General features: G+C 36.3%; 1 protein-coding gene and 1 long non-coding RNA gene across 3 annotated transcripts in view; both read right to left on the reverse strand.

The window, feature by feature from the left end:
* The window catches only part of TMPRSS11E (transmembrane serine protease 11E), a 53,781-nt gene that overhangs the window by 4,363 nt on the left and 24,297 nt on the right, over window positions 1–25,121 (reverse strand). For both annotated transcript variants that reach the window (XM_027089670.1, XM_027089669.1), the window contains exons 3-9: window positions 22,955–23,076; window positions 20,712–20,779; window positions 17,071–17,234; window positions 9,098–9,136; window positions 7,443–7,620; window positions 6,330–6,589; window positions 5,581–5,723 (exon numbers count right to left, since the gene is read on the reverse strand). In XM_027089670.1, coding sequence (XP_026945471.1) covers window positions 5,581–5,723; window positions 6,330–6,589; window positions 7,443–7,620; window positions 9,098–9,136; window positions 17,071–17,234; window positions 20,712–20,779; window positions 22,955–23,076 — 974 coding nt within the window. The remainder of the gene's footprint in view (window positions 1–5,580; window positions 5,724–6,329; window positions 6,590–7,442; window positions 7,621–9,097; window positions 9,137–17,070; window positions 17,235–20,711; window positions 20,780–22,954; window positions 23,077–25,121) is intronic.
* On the reverse strand, window positions 14,843–17,062 carry LOC113611094 (uncharacterized). Its single transcript, XR_003429347.1, has 2 exons — window positions 16,565–17,062; window positions 14,843–16,453 (listed from the first exon to the last, which is right to left on the reverse strand). It is a non-coding gene; the product is annotated as an uncharacterized LOC113611094 (long non-coding RNA).

The raw sequence follows: 25,121 nt of genomic DNA on the forward strand, positions 1-25,121 counted from the left end.
GCAAGACAGTGTATGCAATGTGCTCAGCATAGAGCCTGGCACAAAACAGAACTTAGTAAATATTATATATAACCACAAATTCCAATTGTTTGTGCTTTGTGAAAAACAGCCAGTGGGCTGTTTTTTTATACAGGTCATAAAAACAAGGTGCTGACTGATCTTCCCGAAAAATCCTGGGGTCTCTAGTTACCACCAATTAAGTGTTCGGCACTATATGAAACTATTAATTAATATATTATTTCATTAACCCATGTAATTCTGGCAACAAAACATGGAGTTAGGTTTCATTTTCTCCATTTTAGCAGTGAAGAAACTGGAGCCAACAGAAGTTAAGCAATTTTCCTGATATCACATGCTACTCAATATCCAGAGTGATCTAACTCAGAAGCCTATGCTTTCTTTCCCCTTACATTATACTAATTTCCTTGTGAATTTTCTTTTGTCCACATAAAAATTTTAACTAATAGTAATAATAACTCAATTAGAAATAATGTGTTTGTAATTTTTAAATCAATTAACCAATAAGTATTTACTTATACTCTCATATGTGGTAGGAGATGTAAAAAGAGTATAAACACATGAGCCCTCCTCTCAAGCAGTGTACAATCTGCTTATAGAAATTAAATGTATTATATGAAGCTATTTGATAACAAATCATTTTGATAATTGAAACCCAGGCATATGTGAAGACATAGCAGATTAGGAAAAAGAAATAGAAGATGCCAGAGACAATAAAGCTTAAATTTGTTTAAGAGACAGGAGTGAATGAGTCTGAGAATAAGGTAATTAAGGAAAAAAAGAAAGCAGTGAGTCTAACAGCATTACAAGCTGAAAACTAAGTTAATGCCAGCAAGTATCAAATAGAGAAAGATATAGTGGGTTCTGTTAACATTAGTTAGCTCACATGCGATTGGTGAATAGGGGAGTTATATCAGGATAAGGTGGAAGTTTTCATGGCTTATATGTGTTTTTGTCTTAGGCAGTGGAGCCAGAATAATGGGAGTAGAATTGCAATCTTCAGAAGAAAAGGCCTCAGCTCAGCTATTGCACAGGCGGAAGCCTTTGAGGCTCTATTTTAAGAAAATGTTAAGAGTGTCTGTGCCGAGGAAGCCCTCTCCCTGCCCAGAGTGGCACAGCCCAGGCTTGCTTAATTCTTGGGTCCTGGCAGGTCGGAGTTCCTCCTCTGCCCAGAGCTATACTCCCATGTGCATTGTCTCAGCCTCAGCAAGTCAGTTATTTCTACTCTATTGTTTCTGTGCATTTTTAACTTCCCTTAAGTCAGCCACCAGCCACCCTGGGCATTCTGTCTACCTACATTGTCTAAGTTATTTTTCAAGGTACAATTATTTTTGTTGTTGTTGATGTTAATTATCTGGTTACAAAGTTGCATAGCCTTTGAGGGGTCTGTTGGTCTGTATCTAACCCTATTTTTACCATAAATTCAGTTATTTTTAGTGAGTGGTTTAGTGAGAAACATAACAGGAAGTTTATTCAAGAATATGTGTATGGGACTTCCCTGGTGGCACAGAGGTTAAGAATCTGCCTGGCAATGCAGGGGACACAGGTTCCATCCTTGGCCTGGGAAAGTCCCATACGCGGCGGAGCAACTAAGCCCATGCACCACAACTACTGAGCTCTAGGACCCGCGAGCCACAACTACTGAGCCTGCACGCCTAGAGCCCGAGCTCTGCAACAAGAGAAGCCACCACAATGAGAAGCTCGTGAACCACAACGAAGAGTAGCCCCTGCTCGCTGCAACTAGAGAAAGCCAGCTTGCCACAAGGAAGACCCAACACAGCCAAAGAAAAAATAAAAGAATATGTGTATGTATAACTGATATAACTGATTCACTATGCTGTACAGCAGAAACTAACACAACATTGTAAATCAACTATACTCCAATAAAAAAATTTTTAAAAAAGAATATATATATATATATATCACAACAGAAACTTTTAAAACTAGAAGAAGCCAAACTAGAAACCAATGTTAGTGATCAAGATATGAAGTAATGAAGGAATAGAGTAGGGTCTTTAAAGAAAGAATAAAGACAAAGAGATAAATTTGGAAGGAATAGTAAAGAGGAAAAATATTTCATGACTTAATTGATTACATGTGAAGGAGATTTAAGAGTAAAAGAAGATTCCAAGAATAATGAAAGCCAACCACATAAATGAGAAACTTGAAATGAAAAAACAGGTAACATTTCGTGATGCCTGTTGAGTTGAAGATGGCAATTACATAAATTTTAGTCTTATACTAACAACTTAAAACATATAAATGGAAACGGTTTTGGAGTACATGAAAATGTGAGACTGAATTTGGGCAAGAGGTTAATTTTGAAGATGTAGATTTGGAAGTCATTAAAGTGACAGCTGACTTAAAGAAAAGATAATTTCTTTGAGTGAGTATATAGAGAGGAAAAAAAATGAGTGTTGAGGAACAGCCAGGCTTAGAGGGAGGGAGAGAGGAAGAGAAAGAGAAACCAAAATAAGGAACCAGGAATGAGTTGTTAGAGAAGAAGGGAGGGGAAAATCACCATATTTCAGGATCATAGAACCCAAAGAAAGATCATATTTTAAGAGGAGGTAGCCATATGCCACTGAGATGGGAAGGAGTAGGACACCCAAGTAAAGGTTTTTGCATATAAAGTTATTAATGATTTTTGAGATATTAAAATACAAGGAAGGGGCTTCCCTGGTGGCGCAGTGGTTGAGAGTCCGCCTGCCAATGCAGGGGACACAGGTTCGTGCCCCGGTCCGGGAAGATCCCACATGCCACAGAACAGCTAGGCCTGTGAGCCATGGCCGCTGAGCCTGCGCGTCCGGGCCTGTGCTCCGCAATGGGAGAGGCCACAACAGTGAGAGGCCGCGTACCGCAAAAAAAAAAAAAAAAAAAAATACATGGAGGCAGTAAAGTGGCAAAAATTGTGGAGAGTAGACATAAAAGAGGGGGGAAAATGAGTGCCAGGTCCCCCCTGAAATAGAAAAGCAGGATATTATAATCACAAGGCTAAACTTGGTTTCTCCTCTTTAATTCCCCAAATTTATGAGACATTCACATCTAATACTATTATCAAAATGGCATTGTAGAATAGGTGACATATTTTCAAGTGAAATCATATACATCTGTGATTTACTTCAAAATAGATCTAGAGTTTAGGATGGGGAGAAGAAGGTTGGGGGGTTAAAATATATAGGAATGAACTAAGATCGACCATGAGTTGATAATGTTGAAGCTGGGTGATGAGTACACACTCCAGCCTATAACAGAAAAAACTGTGGCCCCATTCCAACCCCCATAAGCAAAGGCCAATTGGGGAGCCTAGACTTCCAGCCTTACCAGGATCTAATGAGGCCTAATCCCCCATCAGACTTATGTCAGAGAAGTCTGAGTGGGGAGCCACTCTTTCATCCCTGCCAGGTGATGATGAAGCCCTCCTCTACCTCCTCTGTGGTGACCAGCTGGGGAGCATGGACTACTGCCCAATGGTAAGGAGGCATAACTTTCTCTCCCAGTAGGGTGATGTCAGAAGAGGCCTAGTGGAGAGCCAAGCAGTGATGAGGCCACTACCCCATGAGGTCAGTGGAGACCACAAGGGGAGCAGTAACACCCCATCCAGTAACAGTAACACCCCATCCAGAGTGGTATTTTTGTATTGATACTTCATCCTCACTATCTCAGGCTTTACATGTGGAATCCCCTCAATGGAAGGGGTGGGGGGTTTTCTATTCATCCAACAAGTTGGTGAGGATGGGAAAAAGAAAATATTTAAAGAAAACTATATTTAATAAGTTTCCCTAACCTTTAAAAAAACAAAAAAACAACAACCAAAAAAACCCACGCCTAGTGAAGAGCCTGAAATTCCACCTCCATCCAGCAGTAACAAAGCACTATTCACCACCCTGGTGTCAGAGGACAATGAGTGGGACTAAGATAGCACTTCCCTACCCCCTTTGGTGTCATGTCAGAGGAACCCTGTTAAAACAGAAGATACAGAGACTCATAACATAATACCCAAAATGTCCAGGATATATCTGAAAATCACTCAATACCAAGAACCAGGAATATTTTGACTTGAGTGAGAAAAGGCAATCAATATACACTGACACAGAGATGACACAGATGTTGGAGTTATCTGACAAAGATTTTAAAGCAGCCATCACAAAAATATCTTAACGAGCAACTACCACCTGCTTGAAATAAATGAAAAAATTTAGAAGTTTCAGTAAAGAAATAGCATACATAAAGGATCAAATGGAAATCTCAGAACTGAAAAATACTATAATCTACAAAAAAAAAAAAAAAAACCTCACTAGAAGTACTTAACAGAAGAATGGGGATGATGGAAGAAAAAAATCAATGAACTTGAAGACAGAATGATAGAAATTACTCAATTTGAACAGAGAGAAAGAGGAGTGGAAAGAAAAAGAACAGAAGCTTAGAGATCTCTGAGACCATAATGGAAGAGCTAACGTACCTGTTACTAGAGTTCCAGAAAGAGACAAAAAAGAAAGTAAGGCTGAAAAAGTTTTCAAATAAATAATGGCTGAAAATTTCCCAAATTTGTCAAAGGACATAAACCTGCAGATTAAAAAGCTGAGCAAGCCCTAAGCAGTATAACCCAGAGAAATCCATGACAAGATACGTAATCAAACTTCTGAAAACTAAAGACAAAGAAAAAACCTTGAACACAGCAAAAGAGAAATGACACCTCTTCTTTTAGGGAAAAACAATTCTAATAACAGCAGATTCCTCATCAGAGATCACAGAGGCCATGATTTACGTGCTGGGGAAAAAAAATTGTCAATCCTAAATTCTATATCTGGCAAAATTATGATTTAGAAATGAATAGGAAATATAGAATTTTGCAAACAAAGAAAATCTAAGGGAATTTGTCACTAGCAGATCTACACTAAAAGAATGGCTAAAGGAAGTTTCTGAAACAGGAAAGAAATGATATAAAAATAATCTTAGAAAACCAGAGGGAAAGAAAGAACAAATTATGAGTAAATAGACTTCCCTTCTCCTCTTGAGTTTTCTAAGTTACATTTGGCACTTGAAGCAGAAACACTGTTTGATGTGGCTCTCAGCATATAGAGAGGAAATATTTAATATTTGTATTTATTAATATTTAATATTATAAATGAGGGAGGGTTAAAGAGACTTAAAGGGACGTACATTTTCTATTCTAAACCCCACTCAAACTAGTAAAATCTCAACGCCAGTAGACTGTGATAAGTTATGTGTGTTTAACTTAGAGGAACCACACAATTTTCTTACAAAGAGAGAGTCTGGTCAAAAACACTAATAAATAAATCAAAGTGGAATTCTAAAAAAAGGTTACTGTATGATGCTACACTCTCAAAATTACAAAATTATAGACGGCAAACAGATTGGTGATTGCCAGGTGTTAGTGATGATAAAGTGTTGGGGGAGGGAAATAGATGTTATAAAGGGAGACAGACCTCTGTGATGATAGAAGATGAGACCCCTCTGTACTATCTTTGCAACTTCCTGTAAAGCTGTAATTATTTAAAAATAAAAGGTGAACAAAAAATTATGTAGCAAACCACTTACCTGGCACGCATCTCTGTTTCCTTTCAAGGATCCAGCACATAACATTCTAGGAGTTATGGCATTATTGTAAGCTTTGTGTTCATTACAGATTTTAGTGTCTATGAGATTCACCTGTACTTGCCGAAGGTGATTTTGACTACTTCCTAAAGGAAAAAAATAGACTTCATATTTATAAATCTACATATATTCTATAAACCTGAAGAAAGTCTTTTATAATTAATTATTAGATAAGATGGTGGCATAGAATCTTAGGATATATAGTTTTTCAGGTACAGTAAAATTTGGGAAATGAATTCTTTTCTAACTATTTTAAATGAAGTTAGGTGGCTAGGAAAGAAGCTCCAGTTGTTTAAGTAATTTCTCTGTCATTGTTAAGCTTAGAAGATAATTTCAGCAGGGGAGAATGGTGGCTTTATGATTCTCTGATCTTCACAACTGGGTGTATGTATTAATGATCCCTAATCTCTTATGTGGTTAATACCCTAGTAAAAATTTCAGATATATTTACTCTTTCAGACACCTTACCAAGCACAATTACTATAGTGGTAGTGATGTATTTGATAGTAACCTAAGGCCTGAAGGAATTTATGTGTCTTCTAAATGACTTAGTTCACAAGTAGGGCCTGACTTGGCCCCGGTCCATATGACCAACCCACAAACATATTTTGGCATAATGGCATTCCATTTTTTAAATGCCTTAGAATACCAAATTAAATTACTATGATTTGACTTTCTCCTCAGATGCGCACCATCATTTTGCAGTGCTCCAAATCCTGTCACAAACATCTCATCACCAGGGTGGAATTCACGGGATGCATCAGGGAGACAAATTCTGTGTACTGCATTTGTGTAGGAAACAGGGCTAGAAAGCTCTGCAACTGAAATATCATAGTCATGTGATGGATATTTGTATTTTTCATGCACAATTATCCTCCGGAGGCCTTGTTTCATTTTTGGAGGCTCTATTTTTACTCCAAAGGAAGCAGTCCATCTGGCTGGGTCCTTATACCTGAGGAGAAAGTATGAGGAACAAATCCTACTTTACCATTTTTACCAATATAACTATTTATATTAAATAATTTAATGTAAAAGTATCCATGTAAGTTTTCTTTTTAAAATGATGGTTTATATGCATAGATACAAACTCTTTCCAATCTAAGGCTCAGGTGTCAGATCAGGTGGAAATTCCACCTTGGCATGTTTCTTAGGATATGCACGCCACTCAGCATGCTGAGTCACCCACTCCAGATCCTAGGACCTTTTGACATTTCTGGGCATCAGTTGACTCCAGGGGACATATGGAAAGCATATCCTGTACAGAATGAGAGAAGTGAATGTATTCTATGTGCACCATGTTGCCTATCCACACATTTCTCTGAAAATCAAAAATGTTATACAATAATTTAACAAAGCATTACTTATCCTGTATACTGTAGGCATTTTGCATTGGGTTGGAAGATTGAATTGAAATTCCTTGAAATATAACTAGTCGACCTATTCAGTTGTATAATTTGTTACTACCAAATTTCTTCATATTTAATTTTTTCGTACAACGTGGAATTTCCCTATCAGGGTCAAACCTACAATCCACCTAGCCTCTATCTCTGATAGATGACTCTCAAATTCCTGCTTCCTTTGATAAATTATTGTGTAGTTGTCAATGGATAATTTATCTACATGTACTTTGGTACCATTTACATTTCTAAACTATAAAACCTCTTACTAAGGTTTATGAATTTCCCACTCTCATATGTATATGATCTTTAATTTGTATTAAACTCATCTCTCATGAGGTATTTCCTTCCTGCCAAGCCGCAGTACACTTTGCTTACCCTTAGTCATTCTCAAGGTTCAGGACTTACGTTCTAAAGCAGTGAGCAGCACTCACAAGCCATGTGTCATTAATCAAAGTTGCTCCACAGCGATGGATCCCATCCCATTGCAGACTAGCTTGCCATGGCCATTCACCCTCTTGTACCTCTGTCCCACCAACAATCCTGAGACTCTGTCTTCTAGTTTTGTTCCTTCGTGTCCCGCAGCCTGCAAAAGAGATGATGCGTTAGTTAGCAGTTGTTTTTTAAGTATCAAATTGTGTTACTGTGTCTCAAATTTCTTATACTTTGTGCTTCAACAGTATCAAATATTTTCTCTTGCTCTTACCTTTGCTTAAACTGTAGTGTTCCATTTATTTAACTCCTTTTCATCTTGTAAGATTTAAATCAGTCATGACCTTCTCTAGGATGCCTTCCCTAATAATTCCCTTGCCTCCAGACTGGATTACTTATGACTTTCTTGATGCTTACATCAAAATAATAATAACAATAATAATACTCTGTGTATATATATCTCTCTATATAATAGATTAATATATATTAGTTTATATTATTGTATGTATATGTGTCTAATATTAGTATGAGGGATATTGTTTATAACAGGATGTCTCAATCTTGGCACTATTGACACTGTTAGATGGAGAATTCCTTGTGTGGGCAGCCGTCTCATGCATAATAGGATGTTTAAAGGATCCCTGGCCTATATACACTAGTACCAGTAGCATCCCCCCACTACAGTCATGATAACCAAAATGCCACAATAGGACAGAGTCACTTGGGGGCCAAATTGCCCCTGTTTGAGAACTATTATTTTAGAACTCTGTTTATGCATTAGTCTCATATATCTAGTCTCATTTGAGTATGAGCTGCCTTAAGCAAGGAGTAAATCTTATCCATTTTATATCCCTGTTGACTAGCACAGCACTAGCACATAGCAAGTTCCCACTAAATATTGGTGACAAAAATATATGCCATTTAGGTAATGGGATTATCCTTTGGTTTTTATGTTTAGTTAAGTTTGTGAATTAACCAACATTCTGAGCTGGTGAATAACACACTTCCTTTCATCTTTTAACATAAATGTATTGTGTACTAATTCTGTTAAATATCAAATGTATTCTCTAAATCATGGCAGGGTACTCTGCTATAGGGGAAAGGAAATACTAAGCCTTGAGTCAGTATTTTTTTTAAATATGGGTGAAGATATTATCTGGGCCTTCAATAATTTCATCAGTCTATACTCCAACCCCGTAATTGTCTGTAATTTTTACAATAGGGATTAATAACATCAAGATTTTATTTAGTGTAGAGTAACACTAAATTTCTGCCTCTAGCTGACAAATAGCAACATACAGATTACTTTTGTATAATCTTTAGAAAATGTTCATGAGAGTATATTGTAGATATCTGCAATCAGAACATTGAGAAGTATTTTTGCCTTTTCTTTAACAACTGTACTATCTTCCACTACACATCTGCCACAAGCCCCATACACCCATTCCAAAGTCCTCCCAGTTTTTATCCTTTTGCAATAAAATGTGCCTCAGAAATAAGATAAAATACCATGAGCTGTGCACAGATCAAACTTTGTTCTGACCCTATAATACCAACAAAGTAAGCCTAAATAATCCAGAGTTAAATTTTTCATTCAGGTAATGCAATTTTAATAAATATATTAAACTTACAATTGTTTAGAAAGTTGTCTGTTTCTGTCTCGTTGATTTCTGAAACACACAGAAATGGTGAATAGAACAGGGTCTGCACATCAGAATTTCTTAATGCCTCTGAGTACTTCAAATACTAAAGGTTGCTCAATTCCATTATCGGATAGTATCTCTATGTTGTTAAAAAAAAGCAACACAGGGCTTCCCTGGTGGCGCAGTGGTTGAGAGTCCGCCTGCCGATGCAGGTGACACGGGTTTGTGCCCTGGTCTGGGAGGATCCCACATGCTGTGGAGCGGCTGGGCCCGTGAGCCATGGCCGCTGGGCCTGCGCGTCTGGAGCCTGTGCTCCGCAACGGGAGAGGCCACAGCGGTGAGAGGCCCGCGTAGAGCAAAAAAAAAAAAAAAAAAGCAACACAGTTAGTTTATCATAGATAGAATACGTTCATTGTCTTGGGGAGAAGGGAGATTTGAACAGTGTTTCTTAAACTTTAGTGTGGCTAAAAGTCACCTAGAGAGCATCTTTATACTGTAAATTCCTGTTCCTCTTCCCAGTGATTCTGACTCAGTAGCTTTGTGCTGAAACCCAGGAATCTGAATTTTATAGCCGGAAATAAGATGCAGGTAGTTCAGCCTTTTGCGTGGGACATACTATTCTAAACCAGAGTATTGATTGCCCAGATGCGATAGTATTTTTATTGACCATTATTTCAGATTTTTTTTTTTTTTACCAAACTCATAGGCATAGTTCCATCTGTATAACATATTCCAGTGGCCATAAATTTGTCCTTATTCCCATTTAAAAGCAAATGTTATCCTTTTCCAGGTCTTCTTTCTGCTGAAGTTTTAGCAAGACAGTTTGCCCTCAAATTGTCATTCAACTCTAGCCATTCAACTCTAGTGGCTCCTTAGTTTGTTGACTTGTCAACAATCAGGCCCTAATCCTATCCAAACACTAAACCAACCGACAGATACATAAAACTTTAAGAACTCAAATTTCCTGACTCAGTAGATTTCCAATGGCCCAACCTATTTTCTTAGAACCTGGTAAGATGGGAGTTCTAAATGCAAAAAATTTTAAAGTTAATTTTTCTTTTAGTATTTAATAATATTGATTTACCAAAAAAAAAATATCTGTATTCTTGAGAGGCTTCTTTCTGACTTTCTCTGTTCTGGCTATATTTGGGGAAAATGACAAAAATGAGGAAGAAGTGACCATTTATTCTCAGTAAATAAAACACCACCACTAGTCTCCCTATTTCAATAACCTGTTCTTTATTTCAAGCTTTTCCTAGAGAAAATTCTGGCTTTGCATTTGTTTTAATTGAAGTATATTTTCTTTACAATGTTGTATTAGTTTCTGCTGTACAGTGACGTAAATCAGCTATATGTATACATATATCCCCTCCCTCTTAGACCTCCCTCACACCCCACTCACCCCACATCCCACCCATCTAGGTCATCACAGAGCACTGAGCTTTCTGTGCTTTATAGCATGTTTCTACTAGCTATTTTACACATGGTAGTGTACATATGTCAATCCTAATCTCTCAGTTTGTCCCACCCTCCCCTTCCCTACCTGTGTCTACCTATCTGTTCTGTACATCTATGTTTCTATTCCTGCCCTGCATATAGGTTCATCTGTACCATTTTTCTAGATTCCACATATATACGTTAATATACAGTACTTGTTTTTATCTTTCTAGCTTACTTCACTCTGTATGAAAGACTCTAGGTCCATCCACATCTCTACAAATGACCCAATTTCATTCCTTTTTATGGCTGAGAAATATTCCATTGTACATATGTACCACACCTTCTTTACCCATTCATCTGTCATTGGACATTTAGGTTGTTTCCATGTCCTGCCTATTGTAAATAGTGCTGCAGTGAACATTGGGGTACATGTGTCTTTTTGCATTATGGTTTTCTCAGGGTATATGCCCAGTACTAGAACTGCTGGGTCATATGGTAGCTCTATTTTTAGTTTTTAAAGGAACCTCCATACTGTTCTCCATAGTGGCTGTAACAATTTACCTTCCCATCAACAGTGCAAGAGGTCTCCCTTTTCTCCACACCCTCTCCAGCATTTATTGTTTGTATATTTTGTGATTATGGCCATTGTGACCAGTGTGAGGTGATACCTCATTGTAGTTTTGATTTGCATTTCTCTAATAATTAGTGATGTTGAGCATCTTTTCATGTGCCTCACTGCTATATGTATGTCTTCTTTGGTGAAATGTCTATTTAGGTCTTCTGCCCATTTTTAGATTGGGTTGTTTGTTTTTTTTGATTTGAGCTCCATGAGCTGTTTGTATATTTGGGAGATTAATCCTTTGTCTGTTGCTTCATTTGCAAATATTTTCTCCCATTCTGAGGGTTGTCTTTTTGTCTTGTTTATGGTTTCCTTTGCTGTGCAAAAGCTTTGAAGTTTCATTAGGTCCCATTTGTTTATTTTTGTTTTTATTTCCATTACTCAAGGAGGTGGTTCAAAAAAGATCTTGCTGTGGTTTATGTCAAAGAGTGTTTTTCCTATGTTTGCCTCCAAGAGTTTTAGAGTCTCCAGTCTTATATTTAGGTCTTTAATCCATTTTGGGTTTATTTTTGTGTATGGTGTTAAGGAGTGTTCTAATTTCATTCTTTTACATGTAGCTGTCCAGTTTTCCCAACACCACTTATTGAAGAGGCTGTCTTTTCTCCATTGTATGTTCTTGCTTCCTTCATCATAAATTAGATAACTATATGTGCATGGGTCTATCTCTGGGCTTTCTATCCTGTACCATTGATCTATATTTCTGTTTTTGTGCCAGTACCATCCTGTCTTGATTACTATAGCTTTGTAGTATAGTTTGAAGTCAGGGAGCCTGATACCTCCAGCTCAGTTTTTCTTTCTCAAGATTGCTTTGGGGTCTTTTGTGCTTCCATACAAATTGTAAAACTTTTTCTTCTGATTCTGTGAAGAATGCCATTGGTAATTTGATATGGATTGCACTGAATCTGTAGATTGCTTTGGGTAGTATAGGTATTTTCACAATATTGATTCTTCCAATCCAAGAACATGGCATATTTCTCCATCTGTTTATGTTATCTTTGATTCCTTTCATCATTGTTTTATAGTTTTCTGAGTACAGACAGGTCTTTTGCCTCCTTAGGTAGGTTTATTTCTAGGTATTTTATTCTTTTTGTTGCAATGGTAAATGAGATTGTTTCTTTAATTTTTCTTTATTATCTTTTGTGGTTCGTGTATAGGAATGCAAGAGATTTCTGTGCATTAATTTTGTGTCCTGCAGCCTAACCAAATTCATCAATTAGTTCTAGTAGTTTTCTGGTGGCATCTTTAGGATTTTCTATGTATAGTATCATGACGTGCAAACAGTGACAGTTTTACTTCTTCTTTTCTGATTTGGATTCCTTTTATTTCTTTTTCTTCTCTGATTGCCATGGCTAGGACTTCCAAGACTATGTTGAATAATAATGGCAAGAATGGACACCCTTGTCTTCTTCCTGATCTTAGAGGAAATGCTTTCAGTTTTTCACCATTGAGAATATTTGCTGTGGCTTTGTCATATATGGCCTTTATTATGTTGAGGTAGGGTTCTTCTTTGCCCATTCTGGAGAGTTTTTATCATAAATGTGCATTGAATTTTGTCACAAGCTGTTTCTGCATCTATTGAGATGATTATATGGTTTTTATTCTTCAATTTGTTAATATGGTGTATCACATTGATTGATTTGTGTATCATGAAGAATCCTTGCATCCCTGGGCTAAATCCCACTTGATCATGGTGTATGATCCTTTTAATGTGTTGTTGGATTCTGTTTGCTAGTATTTTGTTGAGGATTTTTACATCTATATTCATCAGTGATATTGGTCTGTAATTTTCTTTTTTTGTAGTATCTTTGTCTGGTTTTGGTATCAGGGTGATGGTGACCTCATAGAATGAATTTGAGGGTGTTCCTCCCTCTACAACTTTTTGGAAGAGTTTGAGAAGGATGGTGTTATCTCTTCTCTAAATGTTTGATAGAATTTGACACTAAAGGCATCTGGTCCTGGACTTTTGTTTGTTGGAAGATTTTTAATCACAGTTTCAATTTCATTACTTGTGATAGGTCGTTTATATTTTCTAATTCTTCCTGGTTCAGTCTTGGAAAATTGTACCTTTCTAAGAATTTGTCCACCTCTTTGAGGTTGTCCATTTTATTGGCATATAGTTGTTTGTAGTGTTCTCTTATAATCCTTTGTATTTCTGTGGTGTCAGTTGTAATTTCTCCTTTTTCGTTTCTAATTTTATTGATTTGAGTCCTCTCCTTTTATTTCTTGATGAGTCTGGTTAAAGGTTTATCAATTTTGTTTATCTTCTCAAAGAACCAACTTTTAGTTTTATTGATCTTTGCTATTGTTTTATTCATTTCTATTTCATTTATTTCTGCTCTGATCTTTATGATTACTTTCCTTCTACTGTTTGGGTTTTCTTTGTTTTTCTTTCTCTAGTTGCTTTAGGTGTAAGATTAGATTGTTTGTTTGAGATTTTTCTTGTTTCTTGACATAGCACTGTATTGCTATAAACTTTCCTCTTGCTACATCCCACAGGTTTGGGTCATTGTGTTTTCATTGTCATTTGTTTGTAGGTATTTTTTTATTTCCTCTTTGATTTCTTCAGTGATCTCTTGATTATTTAGTGACACATTTTTTAGCCTCTATGTGTTTGTTTTTTTACAGTTTCTTTTCCAGTAATTGATTTCTAATCTCATAGCATTTTGGTTGGAAAAGGTGCTTGATACAATTTCAATTTTCTTAAATTTTCCACTGCTTGATTTGTGACCCAAGATGTGATCTATCCTGGAGAGTGTTCCATGCGCACTTCAGAAGAAAGAGTATTCTGCCACTTTCGGGTGGAATGTCCTATAAATGTCAATTAAATCTATCTGGTCTATTGTATTATTTAACAAGACCCATATATATTCTGTCTACAAGAGACCCATTTCAGACCTAGGGACACATACAGACTGAAAGTGAGGGGATGAAAAAAGATATTCCATGCAAATGGAAATCAAAAGAAAGCTGGAGTAACAATACTCACATCAGATAAAATAGACTTTAAAATAAAGACTGTTACAAGAGATAAGGAAGGACACTACATAATGATCAAGGGATCAATCCAAGAAGAAGATATAACAGTTATAAATATTTATGCATCCAACATAGGGGCACCTCAATACATAAGGCAAATGCTAACAACAATAAAAGGGGAAATTGACAGTAACACAATAATAGTAGGGGACTTTAACACCCCACTTACACTATGGACAGATCATCCAAACAGAAAATAAATATGGAAACACAAGCTTTAAATGGCTTTGCATGTTGATACTGTTAAAAAAAGAAGTAAGGAGACTCAAAATGGAGTGACTTGTTGTAAGTCCTATATCAGCAAACCACCTAATACCTAGCCTAATTGCAGTTTCAGCATGTCTCAGGAATGTGACCTTTAATCAGTCAATCTGGAATTACCTGGTCGGCACCAGTGAAGTAATCTGTCTGATAGACCCCACCTACTCCCAAATGAAGTTGCCATTTCATGACACAGTCCACTCTGTTAGAAAGCTTCCTTGTCTCACCTCCTTCTGGCTATAAAAATCTTCCGTTTTGTACAGCTCCTCAGAGCTCCTATCTATCTGCTAAGGCGGAATGCTGCACAATTTGTGAATCATTAAATAAAGACAATTAGATCTTTAAATTTATTTAGTTGAATTTCTTTTTTTTTTTATATACAATACTACTAACAGGGCTGACTTCATGGGTGTGTGACTTGTGTATCTGCACTGAGTCCTGCTCTCAGCATGACATCTCACTTGGTTTAATGTTCACTGTCTTGAAATTCATAATAATTTTATCTCATAACATGTTTGGAAGTGAATTTTGACAGGATAATAGAGATAGCATGGGCAGAGGAGATATACACAATAGGTGTGCCCATGGATTCTTGCTACCCCATTTGTATATATCATGCACAATATCCTAAGAACTAAGAATTCCAGTGGACCCACAATGTTTAGCATACTCAAAGTGAGTATAAGTGTGTGATGTCTACCACTGTGTAAGCAGAGGGCAGTGACAGTCTCAGGAGGCTGTTTTCTGTTTGAACCAGAACTTGCTTAGAACACAAAAGAAGGCAATGGCATTCTAATAAACATGAATGACTAAGGGACCCTCTCATATCCTTTCTTGCTCCTGTTGTTTCTCCTGTTGTATTAGCCAACAGCTTCAGCTGAAAATAATGACATATAAGGATATTTTGGTTCTTCCTCACATAAGCTGAAGGTAGAGAGCATTGGTAAAATGTGCCTGTATCAAGAAGGGAAATAAAAAATGTTGAGCTAGACTTCTGTAGTGTTTCCATTGCATGGAACCAAAATACATGCATGGATGAGCTATGAAATACAGTTGTATAATTTTCATGATTCCAAATAAAAGTTAAACGCTTTTATATTTACATTTGAAATTGACATTTCACAATATAAAGGTGAAGAGCAAAACTCATGCTAGTAATTTAAAGTTTGGATTTTTTTCACTTAGAAATCATTAATTAACAAGTAAAAATGCCATGATAAGTCGAGAGAGACCATGAAAGAAAGCAAAGTCTTATATCTTAGTACCTTTAACAGCATTGTTCAATTGCTTTTCAAAGAGTCCTACACTTTCACTTTGCACTGGGCCCGACAAATTACATAGCTGGCCCTGACAAGTGAGCCTCCTTTTCTAAGCAAGTAGAGGGGCTGACCACCAGGTTAGGCCTCTAGTTACATCTGTCAGCTTTTATATCAGCACTTGTATTCATTCTTTCTACTTGTCCCCTATTCTGTAGTTTCTAGTGCTGCCATATCCAATATTCTATTCACTAGCCACATGCGCCTAGTGAGCTCTTGAGATGTGACTGAAATGCGCTGTAAATATAAAATATACAATAGATTTCAAAGACTTATTACAAAAAAAAATCTCACGAGTAATATTTACATGGGCTATTTGTCAATATAAATTACATTGTGAATACAATGTAAATTACATTAGCATTTCAACCAGTAGTCAGTTATTGGACTACTTGTTGAAATAGTACTACTTTGGATATATTGGGTTAAATATATAAATTATTTAAATACATTTCACATGTTTACTCTTACTTTTTTAATGTGCCTACTAGAAAGTTTAAGATCCTACATGTGGCTGGCACACTATTTCCACAGACTAGCATTGTTCTATAGCACATGACTTAGCTTTAACCAGTCTTTTATTTTCCCTAAGGATCTCCTATTTTTGTACTTTCTAGTAATGAGGACCTATCACTGTCTATCTTGTCCCCCTGCCCTGACAAAAACAAAAACCTCAGATTTTTCAAATTAGTTGTAAAATGTACCAAAAATAATTTATACCAGAAACTAAATTATAAACTTTTCATCAGTAAAGGGCCTAAGTAAAAAAGCTAAAACAAAAACCTCAGATTTTTCAAATTAGTTGTAAAATGTACCAAAAATAATTTATACCAGAAACTAAATTATAAACTTTTCATCAGTAAAGGGCCTAAGTAAAGAAGCTAATGACATTTGAAAGCAAATATGTGGATGGCATGAACCTTTCCATCCATCATACTCAGAACATAAAAAGTAAGCAACAAGAAAAAGAAGAGGAATAAACGCACAAAGCCACTTTCTCCATTTATCATTGGATTCTATAGCTAAAGTGTAAGCCCCAACATAGAAAAAGAACACAGGCTCAGGGGTTAATGACAGACTTGCATGGGTGGTGTAAGTTTAAGGTACTATTAAAAAATTTTAAACTTCATTAGAACCAATTTAGTCCAAAAGAAATATTCTGTTGGTGGCAAGATCCCTACAATGAAAGACATCCAAAAACGTTTTAAAAAATCAGTGCCCAAGACCAAACTTAACATGGAGCTATTCTATGTAAGAGAATTGAACTACATAATAGGAAATAAACTTACTTTTAATTTCAACAAGTTCAGGATGGAATTTAGGGTGTCCTACAGCATCTTGCAGCTTTTTATGTAGAACATGTTGAATAATTTTATTTACAGTTTCAGGATCCTCAGAAGAGGGAAATCTAAAAATCAGCAGCATATGAGCCAATACTCCATGTTCCTCTTGACTATGGACCAAAAAGGAAAAAAAAAAAAAAAAAGAGAAAGATGGTTTTTAAAGATAAAGTTCCAAATAAGATTTATGGTAATATCAAACTCTATTTTTTTCTTTATCATTCATTTGAAGCACAAACACAAACACAAAACAAATCCATAAATGCAATTTAAGAAGTTTTAATTTGTTTTCTTCTGTACTCCTATTGCTTGTCATATATAGAACTCCCATCTCAGCCTCTCTGATAAGCAACTAGTATGCTCATGATCTCCCTTACCACCATAGGATCTAGTTAAATACTTGGGTTATTAATATAAAAAATAATTCTCTTGTCAACAATTCAAAATTATCAAATAAAATGTATGGTAAATATGAAATCAACTCTGGCTTTGGCTTTCAGGCTTAATTTCCAGTGGCTTAAGTAAATCCAGTGATTTCTCCTAAGCAGCCTTCAGGCTATCCTAAACAACTCCCAACCCTAAGGACATTAGAAAGCTTGAGCAAGTTGTTTTGACTTCACGTGATTATATTTCCAAGATAGAGTGTTCACTAGCTTTAGCATTATTTGAATGAATTACTACTTTGGAATCATCCTTTATTTATTTTTTTGGAATCATCCTTGACTACACTTTCATTCTCTGTCAGTTACTCTACCCCTTCTTTTCAAATGCAATCAGTTCCCTTTTAGTCTGGGTGCAATAAGCTGCCTCAGTGCTGGGCCCTGGGATGGGTGAGCCTAAGTGCATGGGCCCTTTAAGAGCCATCTCCCAGATGGCTACAGTTTTGTGGTTCTCAGAACTCAAGCACTGTTTATTTTCAAAGTTAGATGTTTTGGAGGCTCATCTCTCAGGTGCACATCCTAAAAGTTGAGGTGCCTGATATGGGGTTCGAACCCTTCAGTCACCAGGGAGAATCTCTGGGTTTTGAGTTTTCTTCTGGTGTGGATTGCTCTGCGGGGGTGGAGTTTATGACAAAATTGTGTCCCATTGTCTCCAGCCTGCTTCAATGTGGTTTTCTTCTCATTTGCCCAATGTGTAGTATTTACTCAGCCAACTTTTTTTTTTTTTAAGGGAAAATTGTTTCTTATGTAGCTGCAGACTCAGTGTGTCCATGGGAGAAGGTGAGTTTAGTTCTTCCTACTTCACCATCTTGAACCAGAACCCCAAACAATTTTACTCCTCACTGTATACTGCATCAACTCCTATGCTCCCAAACTGTAAGTGTGAATATAAATTAGAATCTCATTTTTGGAAGGCAGTTTATCTGTTATAAATTTGACTATCCATCTTCTTTGATGCAGCATTTCTGCTTTTAGAAGTTTAATTTTCAAATACACTCTTTTGTGTGCAAGGAGATACGTACACATATGTTGTCATAACCTTATTTTTAAATCAGAAAAATATGTAACAACCCAAGTGTTCATCAAAAGGGCATTGGCTAAATCAATCTTGACATATACTTGTAGTGAAATACTATACAGCCAGCTAAAGAATGAAATAGATCTATATGCAGTCATTGGGAAAATGTTAAATATAAGTTAACAAAATGTATCATTTCTGGGTGTGAAATTATTGGAGAGGGGGCTTTCGCTTTCTATTTTTTGTAATACTGTGTTATTTGAATTTTATAAAATTTTCTATTGTTTTTGTAATCTGAAAAAAACAAATAGGACTTTAAAGAGATTATTGTTATATATCTTATCCCATTTCACTGCCTCAGCAACCCTATCATCTATTACTTACTCTTTCTTATTTATCTTAAACTATTCCTATACTGGCTGGCTAATAGAGACAAAAACAAACAAAACTCTCCCTCTACCCCAGCTATACAATTTATCTCACACCTTCATATCACAGAAAACCTTCTTAAATGGGTAAATTACATTCTGCCTCATATTTACTTCATTGCAGTCTGCATCCTCCCCTTCTGTTCCACTGAGTTGTTTCTCTGCTTGAACACTAATGACTTCCTCATTGACATTTCCAATGGATTCTTTCTAGTCACATTACTTGGCGTCTCAGGAGTCTTGTTGATGCTGACCACTCACTCCCTGAAACGTTCTGTTGTTAGCTTCAGTGGTGCCTCTCTTGTTTCTTCATTTTCCCTGCTCCTTCCCTATTTCCTAGGTTCCTATTTTTCTTCTATTTCCTTAAATACTGTCATTCTTCAAGCTTTCTTCATCATCCTTTTTTTTCTTGCATTACTCCTTTTCTGAGAAATTCTGTTGACACCCACACTTTCTAATACTTTGAGTTGATGTTGAGCAAATTTATGTCTTCAGCTCAGTTTCCATTTCCTCCCTTATGTCAGACGCATATTTCAGGCTCGTAAGTTCCCTTAGTACCTCAAATCAACATCTCTAAGACTGACTTTATCTTTCCAACAAATTACACTTCTTCATATTGTAGTAACAGAAGAAAGAATGAGTAGCAAGATTTCTGGGATGAAGGCGTAAACAAAATAGAAAGTTATTTGGAAGACAGAATTGGTAGTTATTCATAAAGTGCAAGGGGCCCAGGAAAGGGAGGAGTGTGGGATGACTTCCAGTTTTCTCATTAGTGTGATTGGGTTTTTCTTGAGTTTAAGAATTTTCTGTGAAACCTCCATGTGGAGGTGTGCGTGGGCAGGCATATAGTTCTAAAAATCAGGACAACAGTTTAGACTGGAAATAGAAACTTGGGTTTCAATAGCACATGAAACCATGTTGTGGGTGGATGAAGTCCCCTTGAGAGAGTGAAAATTTAAGAACTGGAGAAGCAGATCTAAGAAAAAGTAAAAATTCAAACACCAAACAGTATGGAATTTTCAGGAGTGAGCAAACTAACACCTCAGAGATGTCAACTAAGTAATAGACTGAGAAGTAACTTGGAGTTTTTGTCATTGAAATAATGTTGGAAATAGCTCTTGTTTTATTTTGAAAATAAAAATAATTTGTATTAAGACGATACATTACTTAAGATCCTCATATAGTATTTTGCTTAAAATGTTATGTTCTGGATTCTATTTATTGATGGTTGATGATCAGATCTGAGATCTTAAGTATTTGTAGAAAAAATGAGTGGAATGAAAGAAAGGAAAGAAAATTGGTAGGAAGGAGAACCAAGAGGAGAAGAAAAATCTCATCTACTACACTATTTTACATAGGACACTTATTTGCTATTAAACCGAGGGATGTGGCCTAGGTCCCTATTTGTGCTAATTAGCCATTCCAAAAAAACACACAAACAAACAAACAAAAAAACAGTTCTATAACATAGCCACCAATAACACTTCTGTCCCTCAAAATCATCTTGCAAATGCCTTGTTTTGAATTTAAAGACTGAGTAAGGCACATTGTAACCCATGACTTATACAGAGCAGGTACCAAATTAACGTCTGTTGAATTGAATTATATCATATCATTAACACTTCAGACAGTATTTATTACTGACCAGGTTAACAGCTTTAGCTTTAAATTATATTCAGAAGTCAGCATTTTAGATCTACATACCTGAACTTGATAATGTGAGACTTGACAAATGCTTGCCTCAATGAAGATTTATGAAATGCATTATTCACCTGTTCCAAAAATATTCAAAATACGTCAGCAAGGATAATTTTCTGAAATTCTGCAAATTGATTCAAAGCTTAAAAACATTTTTAAAAAACTTAAAAACAAAACACATTGACTGACATTTCACAATGTGCTAAACTTGAGGAATCTCTTTTTGTATTCTACTCAGTGATTTCAACTGAACTCTGCCTTAGGAATTATAGGAACTGGGGAACCATAGTAGGGGGGCCAGGAGTGACATCTTCTATGTTACACTCAGAAAGAGACAAAAGAGAATAAACAGATTGGGTTTTGAAAAGTAAGAGTAAGCATCCACACTGTGAGATACAGATTTTTACAGTAGATAAACAAAGGAAGTGAAAAAGCTCTGTCAAGTGGTAGATCATAAAAATAAGGACAATCTATGGCCACACCATCCTGAACATGCTGGATCTCATCTAATCTCAGAAGCTAAGCAGGGTCGGGCTTGATTAGTACTTGGAAGAGGGAAATGAACGCATAATGGTGTCACATGGTTCTCAAACCTGGTGAAAAAGTTACCAAATATCCTGCTTTAATCTGCACTCAATTCAGCACTCAAGATGCTCTTAGGAAGGCCCAGGTGAACTGGGATACATAGCCTAATACCTCCTATAAGGTTTATTCTAATAGGGTGGAAGAATGTATTTTGTGGAGGTATTTCTTACTACTACAAATAAGAATTCTAGCCAACTTAAATTTTTAAATTAAAAGTCAAGATAAACACAGCAAGTGTTTCTTGTTTTCACTGTATGGATATTTACCAAATACAGATACTACAAGCTGGTAATTGACTGACAGAAACAATGACCCTTTTTATTCTTTCTTACATTTTGTTTGACTTCTGAGTCTTTGTGCCCAAGGAAAGTTACTTCAATTATGAGACAAATCAGCACAATTCAAATGAGTTCTCTAATGACAGCATTCACTTGGAAATATTTATTTAAAGGTTTATTTTTCATCAAACAATTTCAAAATTATTAATTTTTAAGAGTGTTAGAGTCTTATTTATATTCCTATATATTTAAGTCAGTCTGGATCTTATAAAAATTTTAGTGAATGGCACAAAAAACAAGGAAAATAGTTGCATCTTTACTTGATCTCTTTAGTTCTATTTCCTTTCCTTTAATATATGTTATATTTTAAGCAGATATATATATATATATATATATCTCCTAAAATATAGCTCCTTAAAAAGAGCTTATTTGATATTTCCCTGGTTTGGTGTTTACAAGTACAAATACAACCAGGATTTGACCCTCTCCTCAGCAAAGTATCCAAATCCTCAGGCTCCTAGTCTACCAGGCAGTTTCTAGGTGGGCCACTGCCATTCTGTTCTCACTCAGGATATTGGAACTGGAAGACAATTTGGAAATTTTCTAGTCTAGTGCCTTAATTTTCACATAAGAGAATTTTTCCAGAATGATAAAGAGATATGTCAATGACACATCACTGGCTAGTAAATGGTACTAGAACTAGGTGTCCCAACTCCTAGTTTAGGGTGCTTTCCATCACATCATTTCACTAATTACTTCACAGACTACCAGGAAAAGTCTAAATTATTCTCTAAGTAGTCTGACAATGAAGAGAAGTCATCACCCAGGCTCTTGCTCTTTTGGCCTATACTGCTAAATTTTCCACTATTTAAAATATTCAGTTCATTCCTCAGGATGAATGTTGATGCCCTAAGGATAAAGATGAATATCCAAGGATTTCCTATAGACTTATGTACCAAAAACTTGTCCAAGGTTGGATATTTTAAAATACTAAGATATTTCTCAAGTATGGGTCTGAATAGTTTCAATCTTGTGTCCTTTTGCTAAAGGTCTCTTTAGGAAATCAATGATACAACAACTGTATCTTGGGTCACCCTAACATTCTCAGAATTTCTAGACTCTGCTGATCAATACTGTAGCACTAGCTAAGGAAGGGTGAGTAGGAGGTACAAAAAGAAATGGCTAAAAGTCACTAGGTTTAGCCCTGTAAGGCATATTCCTCCAATTCATGTATTGTTAGTTTTGTCATATATCTCTCAGGTAGGGCCTCTCCCCATTTTGCAAGATATACAAGATCAGTTGAATGGATGTTTGAGAAGCTAGGATACTAAAAATTATGGTAAAAAGTGATAGCAAATACCCTAGAAGTGGGAATAAAATGCTTACCATTGATTCAATTTTCTGGCTCATTTCTGTGAAATTTTTAGAAGCCTCTTTTCCAAACTCATCATATAGTTTGTCACTTGTAAATGACAATGTGCTATAGTAATTGTAGGTTGTCTTTTTATCTGCAAGGATAGAGGAAAAAACTCATCATACTTTTTATCAGATGTGTGTAAAGCATCATCATTTCCCCATTTGGTAGTTGCTAGACAGACTGAGACAGGAAACAATGCTACCCTGGTCAACATCTCCATCATCCTGTTCTGACCTTCATGGTTATCTCAAGATAAAAGACAACAACGTTCATCATCATAAGATTTAGAGTATAAAAGCCATATGAAATGCTTGGTGTTCCTGTAGGCTAATTAGTCATGTGTTATCCATTCCTGAATAAGCCACAAGAAGCAGTAAGTCACACCATCTGAGCATATCAACAGGAATAGATTCGGAAGCTTCCCAAGAGTAAATGCATTTTTGTATTTCAAAAGTAGATTTCTTCCAATTCCATAAACTACACATCAATTCTTGCCATAGGGACTCTAGTGTAAGAATATTTATTTTGGATAAGGAGATGAGGGTAGGGATTAAAATGCTAGGAGCTCAGTATATAGAAGTTTAAGGAGGTAGAGTTGCCACTGGACATAACCCTCCAGAGACACTACTTAGTTTCACCTGGTTCCCTTGTCACTCTATTTATTTTCTCCCACCAGCCATAGGAATTGGTTTGTCTGTTTCTTTAGCCATTGTCTCCACTTTCTGCATCCAGTTCAAGCAGCCCATGTTTTTGGTCTGCTGAAGAATTAGTGCAACAATTCAAGCTTTTCCTCTACCCTCCTGTACATGAAGCAAGCACAGAGCTCAGAAGATTCATTCCATGAATATTCAGCTGACTATCTTTTCTGTGAGAGACTCTGTGCCAAGCATCTGGAACATGATGGTTGCGTATGGTTATGATAGAAAAATGGAGTGTGCCTCATCAATCTCAGGTGCTCTCTTGCTTCTCATCCTTTCCCTCACTTAAACCCCAGAGGGAAAGGAAACTAACATTAGACACCTGTGTGCCAAGCATATTTGCATATCTCATTCAATTTAAAATAACTCCCATAAGAAAGTAGTATTATCCACATTTAACAGATAAGGTCTACCGTCTCAGAAGTGTAAATAAATTGCCCAACCTTAACATGACTTGGCCGGAAAAGACTGAACTGGGTTTCAAGCTAAGGTCTAATTCCCAAAGCACAAATTTTCATTATATATTGCTTCTTGGAGTGGAAAAAACCAAATACACCCACTGAGGCTATAGGAGAAATCTCTAGTTTTACATGAGAGTTATATAAGAAAAAAAAAAAAAAACTACCAGTAAATTCCAAAAGAATATTCTAGCCATCCAGAGGATTTGTTGGGACAGAAAAGGAAACCTCTGGTCAGACTCGGACAAGGCCTGGGGAGGGGTTGGTTATGCATAAAGGAGATGGATGACACTGAAAGGTCAGGGTCTCCTGAGCATTAGCCACTTAAGTGAGGGTCTAGGGAGGATTTGCCTTTCTCCCTCTCTTTCACTGAATGACCTTGCCCTTGCCCTGAGGACTGTTTGACCTGAAATGCAAGCAGATCACAATATACACAATTTCAAGTAACATTTTAAATTTATCTAAATATTGACCAATAGTTTACTTTAGGTCTAAAGTTGGGCCCAACATGTATCTGGAGAAAACCATAATTCAAAAAGATACACATACCCCAATGTTCATTGCAGTACTATTTGCAATAGCAATTGTGTTGTATTGTAAATTGTATTGTATTGTAAATTTACTGTTACAATACATGGAAGCAACCTAAATGTCCATTGACAGAGGAATGGATAAAGAAGAGGTGGTACATATACATAGTGGAATAAGAAAGCCATAAAAAAGAATGAAATAATGCCATTGGCAGTGACATGGATGGACCTAGAAATTGTCATACTGAGTGAAGTCAGACAAAGACAAATATCATATGATATTGCTTATATGTGGAATTTTAAATAATGGTACAAGTGAACCTATTTACAAAACAGAAATAGAGTCACAGATGTAGAAAACAAATTTATGGTTACCAAGGGGGAAATGGGGGGAGGGATAAATTGGGAGATTGGGATTGACATATACTCACTACTAGATATAAAATAGAT

The sequence above is a fragment of the Aethalodelphis obliquidens genome, unplaced genomic scaffold (genome assembly GCF_003676395.1).
Source record: "Aethalodelphis obliquidens isolate GAN/ISIS:26980383/991018 unplaced genomic scaffold, ASM367639v1 scaffold67, whole genome shotgun sequence".
Taxonomy (NCBI): Eukaryota; Metazoa; Chordata; class Mammalia; order Artiodactyla; family Delphinidae; genus Aethalodelphis; species Aethalodelphis obliquidens.